Below are 6,000 nucleotides of genomic sequence, written 5' to 3'. Positions count from 1 at the left end.
ATTCAGTATAAGTCAGCAATACCCTTTAATCACTCTCTGTTTATTAGATTTTTATCCCACCTTTATTATTTTTATAAATAACTCAAGGAAGCCAATATACTTTATACTTCCTCTTCTTCTTTTCCCAACAACCATCCAGTGAAGTGGATTGAGCTGAAAGAGAGTGACTGGCCCAAAGTCACACATCCATTTTTCATGCCTAAAGCAGGACTTTGGTTCTTTTATATGGGAAACCCGAACACTTTTAATACACAGAAAACTGATTCAGCTTATTCACAAGTAACACACAGGCAAAATGATTTTGGGGAAAAAACCTAGAAATTATTTAATGAGAACAATGAAAATGATACATATTTCATAAATATATTTCAGTATAATTTACTTTTATTTAATAGCAGGAGCTTCTCTTTTCAATTCTAAAAAAAATATGTCCTTTAAAAGTACAACCTGAAGTAGAATGAAAATCTGGAAGTTGGGAAAAAATTAACAATAAAAATAACAATAAAATGAAAAAAATACACATAGTAAAAGCTGAGAGAATATAGAGAGAAATGTACCTAGAAATACAAATTACTACAACCTTAAGATTTTATACAGATGTTTGGATGTTTACATTACATAAAGGACAGATAATAAATTTCCCAAGTTGATGGGAACAATCTTCCACAGTAGTGCTTTACAGTGTCCAATCATTTTAATAGTGAACGTACACACAAAATGTATGGAGATTGTATGGTACCAAATGGTGGGAATAATTCACTGAACTATTCAAACTCTAGTGAAAAAAACAACCCAGATGACTATGTAAGTTTTCAGCTTAGTTTTCTCAGCTTGTTCACTGAAAAATAAATGTTAATTGACTTTTTAGTTATGTTGTAAATCCACAGCGTACTATTTATAAAGTACTGTTCTGTATGAAGTCTAAGATTTCTCACATTTTAGTTTTAAATTATCACAGAAAACATAAACTATTTTTTTAGACAACAGTAATCAAACCTGATGGCTAGCAGCAGCTTCTTCTTACTGATTTTTGAGAAATAAAGCAGCTCCACACTGGATCCATTGATCTTGATTCCCTCCACATGGGACATCGATATTTGTCACCACACAATCCCTTTCAGCACTAGTGTAAACGGGCAAAGAGATGCACTCTTCAGGGGAATAGGGCCCATAAGCATTCTGTCAACAAAGAACCAACCCTTTGAATTAGAAGCTATGGCTGCAATCATTCTCATTCACACATACGCATACACACACAAACACACACACAAAACATATAAAGCTTTCAGATACTTCTCCTAACTGCATGGAATTTACTTCTGAGAAAATGTGGTAGTATTGTCCAAGGATTAGAAATTAGCTGTGGTCATTGTGATTGTTTCAATTCTGTACAAACAAGGCTTAGTAGTCAAAGACATGAAATAACGCACAACTCTGTCTATAATCTCATGCCAGGTTTCTAAAATGAACTTGGGATGGGGTTGAGGAGTGATCCTGAAACTGCACCTAGTGCAGAACCGGAGGTTCAAACTACCTAATACTCACTGCATGGAAGAAACAGCAGGGCTGCCTATTAGCTTCCGAGCAAGCATCAATATTTTGCTTTCATCTTATAAGGGCCGAAATAACTTCATTCCAGAGTGCTTGGTAAATTCCCTATCCTCATGCAGATCAGGATAAGATAATCAGAGGATACCCTGCTGCTTGTACTATGATTTACAGAATGCTATCTTGAAATTACTTGCAGGCAAGGCTTCCCCACCACTATAGGTAAAGGTAAAGGTTCCCCCGCACATGCGTGCTAGTCGTTTCCAACTCTAGGGGCCGGTGCTCATCTCTGTTTCAAAGCCGAAGAGCCAGCGCTTGTCCGAGGACGTCTCCGTGGTCATGTGGCCAGCATGACTAGATGCCAAAGGCGCACGGAACGTGGTTACCTTCCCACCGTAGTGGTCCCTATTTTTCTACTTGCATTTTTACGTGCTTTCGAACTGCTAGGTTGGCAGAAGCTGGGACGAGTAACAGGCGCTCACTCTGCTACGCGGCACTCGGGATTCGACCCGCCAAACTGCCGACCTTCTGATTGACAAGCTCAGAGTCCTAACCAACTGAGCCACCGCGTCCCTCCCCCACCACTATACTCAGTTTCAAAATATCTCTATCTTCATGCTCTCTCTCAAAATATCTGGTTGGTGTCAGCTGTGAAATGGCCTGAAGATTGATCTCTTTAAAGAACCTTTCCTGTGTCAGCATGATGTATAAATGAGCTTTTCTTTTTCTATGACTTCATATTCCAAGAGGGGACCAAAGGTTTGGCCCCATAGGCCAATCACAATATACATTATTAATTTCATTACTTTTTTTCCAGTGAAAAATGTTATTGTACTTAGGAATGAATGGTCAAAGGTCATGCCCACATGAGTAAAGGTTTAGAAGAAAATGGCAACCAATTCAAAAATTTACTTTTATATAATAAACTATGCAATCTTGATTTTTTTTTTGGTATTTCCTCTATATGTTTTCATATGGGATCTTTTTAATATATCATAATTTTTATTTTTTATGTTGTAATAAACTTTACTTCACCTGAGTTGTGTGTTTGGAACCCTTTTTAAAACCACATATTTTTGCAAATGACTGCAGCACATAAATATTAAACAAATACCTTTCCATATATTTTATAGATTCAATTCACACAGGGACGAGAAATTTAGTTATTAATGAGAACTATGTCATTAATCCCAGAAAACTAAAAATTAGAATTGTAGGAAATATGCGTACAAAGCTTAGTTTTCATAGGTAGACAAATTGCTGAAGTGTAGTCTAATAGTATTTGTCCGTTTGTCACTCTGACAATTTGGCAGCAGCAGTTATGCTTATTCTGGAGGCTAATGTGAATGTGTGAATATTTTATAGAACTGGATAAGGAAAAAGTTATTTTTTATGCTGATGTTTTATATAATAAATGATTTCTATTATATGGGCAATTTTCTTTGCTAAATTAACTGTATGGAATTCTTCATACATTTTTCAGTGTAGAAATGTTAGTATATGTTTGATGGAATGTGTATCTGGAGAAGTGGGGGAAGAGTTTTAACGAATGGCTCCATTTTGCACTTGCTATTTTTCTCTGTTATTGTTTGAGCTCTTTGTCAGGGCCGGTGAAAGCCAGATTAGAAAACAAAACCCCCCAGGAACTCAGGTTGGAGAGTTTGATGTGGTATAGATTCAAACCCAGGTTGGGGGCCAATAGAACTAGATATGGTATAGATTCAATTTACTTTTATGGCTATGAAAGAAGGTGTTGATGTGAGAGACTGTGGGAAAGGAATGAGAGTAGACGTAAACACTGTATCAAAAGACAGAGGATAAGTCAGCTGATAGCTTATCCCATAAACAACAACTTAGGTGAGGTGGCCAGAAGTCTTAAAAAAAGCATCTTAAAAAAATCAATATTCATTATTGTATTGCTCCCTTTCTTTCAGTTTCAGTTTTCCCCCCCTTTATTTATTTCTTATTAGTTCGATTTTAAGAGTAAAAATAAAGGGAAAACTCTTTCAAAGAGACTTGACCTTAACTCAGTATAAATAAGAGGGACGCGGTGGCTCAGTGGGTTAGGACGCTGAGCTTGTTGATCAGAAGGTCGGCAGTTTGGCGGGTCGAATCCCGAGTGCCACATAACAGAGTGAGCACCTGTTACTCGTCCCAGCTTCTGCCAACCTAGCAGTTTGAAAGCACGTAAAAATGCAAGCAGAAAAATAGGGACCACTACAGTGGGAAGGTAACAGCGTTCCGTGCGCCTTTGGCATCTAGTCATGCCGGCCACATGACCACAGAGACGTCCTCGGACAAGCGCTGGCTCTTCGGCTTTGAAACGGAGATGAGCACCGGCCCCTAGAGTTGGAAACGACTAGCATACATATGCGGGGAAACCTTTACCTTTACAGTATAAATAAGAGTATAAATCCTCCTACACGTTTCCAGGATTCTGTGGTTACCTAAGACATGCATTAAAGATACCTTCCTGAAATCTCTGTAGTTCTTGCTTCACAGATCTTGCCCAGGTATGTTGGGTATGACACATTTAAGAATTTGTTCTCCTTGTTTGTATGAAAGAATCAATCATCAATCTTTTCAGAAGCAATTAGTTATCCTTTCCTTTTTTTCTTTCCCTGTTTGATCTTTTCAACTACATTCTAGTTTGGTCTCTTTTTCTTCTCTCTTTATGAACTTGCATTCTTAAGGAATCAGTGACTGTCATTCTGAACAAAAGGACCAGACTTTCCATTTCAACAGAATCTGAAGGAAGGAAGATTGCCACTTGCCTCTTTCTGAGTAAACAATGGCAGAAAAGATTTTTTCTGGGGGGAAAAAGTAGCTGCTGGCATTGTTGAATCAGCTCTTCCCACAGTTTTGGGAGGGCACAGAAGGTTTATGAGGAAAAAATTCAAAGATCCTTCTGATGGAAACTAATGAGGCTCAATCCACCTTATCCCATGTGCCCTATGTTAGTAGCAGCCAGAAAAAAATAATCTGGCTTGGATTACTTCTGAAAATAACAGAGTTGGAAGAGGCCTTGGAGATCTTCTAGTCCAACTCTCTGTTCAGACAGGAAACCCCCGTAAACGCCGCTGAAGATGTTACCTAAGCCTGGTGACGAAACGTTTGGAAATCAACCCTCTGTTTATACAACCCAGGATTGTATTAGCTTTTTTGGCGGCTGCTGCACACTGCTGGCTCACTCCTATCATGTCATCCCTATTTCTTCTTTTCTTTAGACTAGCCAAAGCCAAGTCCTGCAACCATTCTTCATATGTTTTAGCCTCTAGTCCCCTAATTAACTTTGTTGCTCTTCTATTTTGTGGATTATTTCTTTGCGCATGAAGTTATTCTGAGGAAGGTTATTTACAATCTTCACAGTAGCAGGGATATCACTAACATTTTCAGGATTTTGTCAGAATGATTTCAATATGCATAAATTTATTTCAGGCTAGTTCTGTTTTTTTCTAGGTTTTTTTTTAATCAACCAAGTTTTGCTCCATTGGTTGCAAAAGAAACTGAATGACTGGCTTGCTCTCCCAGTCAGGACATGATGGGCTGACAGAGAGTAACTGGCCCAAAGTCAACCCATTGGTTTTCAAGCATAAAGGGGGTCTAGAACATACAGTCTCCTGATTTCTAGCCTGGTGCCTTAACCACTAGGCTAAACTGGTTTGCTATTTCAGGCTAGTTCCACAGGTGCAAATCCACCAGAAAAGGCCGTATGATGATTTGAATATGAGCAAAACATTTACACAAAATACCTTAAAATTGGCTATATTTTTTAAAAAAACTTTTGTTAGCTAAATCAGTTGACTATGAATTGGGATTAAAACTTTTATCCAGACTTATTTTAAGAAAACATGAACTTTCCATATGCCTCTTTTACAAGTCCACTAATTCAATTGCAGTCCTATGAAGAATAGAGTTATTAAGCCACAAAGTACCTGAACTTTTCAAAAAAGATCAGATATCTACTGAGAACCTACTGATTTTTTTTTAATTACAAGGTTATTTTGAGCCCTTAAAAATGAAGTACCTGAGGAATCCAGGCCATATAACAAGGCAGAACAGTTGAAACACTGGATGAGTCATGTTGGTTTTCAGAAAGTCGATTTCCATCAAAACTACAGCCTTCCAGTTGAAGGCCACTGATCTGTCACGGAAACACAAAATATTCAATTTGGCTGAAATGTGAGCAGTGACCAGTGATGGGATTCAAATATGTGAACAACCGGTTCTCTGTGTGGATGCCACTTCCGGAAGTCCATTCTGGGCCTGGGCAACAAAAAATTAGCTACCGGTTCCGCCAAACTGGTGTGAACTGGCTGAATCCCACCACAGGCAGTGACTATATTGTATTTTGACATCAGTTAAAATCCAGTTCTCTGGATGGCTCTAGTACAATATTTATGGAAGATTATTATGAAAAGAGCAAGGAGATTGTTGCTTGAAAACTATGCT

The 6,000-nt window shown here is 38.1% G+C and overlaps 1 protein-coding gene across 2 annotated transcripts in view; it reads right to left on the bottom strand.

The window, feature by feature from the left end:
* Positions 1-352: 352 nt before the first annotated feature.
* Positions 353-6,000, bottom strand: part of DYNC2H1 (dynein cytoplasmic 2 heavy chain 1) — a gene marked incomplete at its 5' end in the record, with an annotated part of 184,146 nt that continues 178,498 nt past the window's right edge. Inside the window, 3 exons of one of the 2 annotated variants that reach the window (XM_081326769.1) lie at positions 353-838; positions 997-1,179; positions 5,576-5,692. In XM_081326769.1, the coding sequence (XP_081182895.1) occupies positions 1,021-1,179; positions 5,576-5,692 (276 nt within the window). In that variant the 3' untranslated portion in view covers positions 353-838; positions 997-1,020. Of the gene's footprint in view, positions 1,180-5,575; positions 5,693-6,000 lie in introns of both variants that reach the window. The other variant, XM_081326768.1, reaches the window with a different exon arrangement.

Source organism: Vipera berus, assembly GCF_964194415.1.
Source record: "Vipera berus genome assembly, chromosome: 4".
NCBI classification, from domain to species: Eukaryota; Metazoa; Chordata; class Lepidosauria; order Squamata; family Viperidae; genus Vipera; species Vipera berus.
Note: the sequence above shows the minus strand (reverse complement) of the source record. Positions and strands in the feature narration are given on the sequence as shown.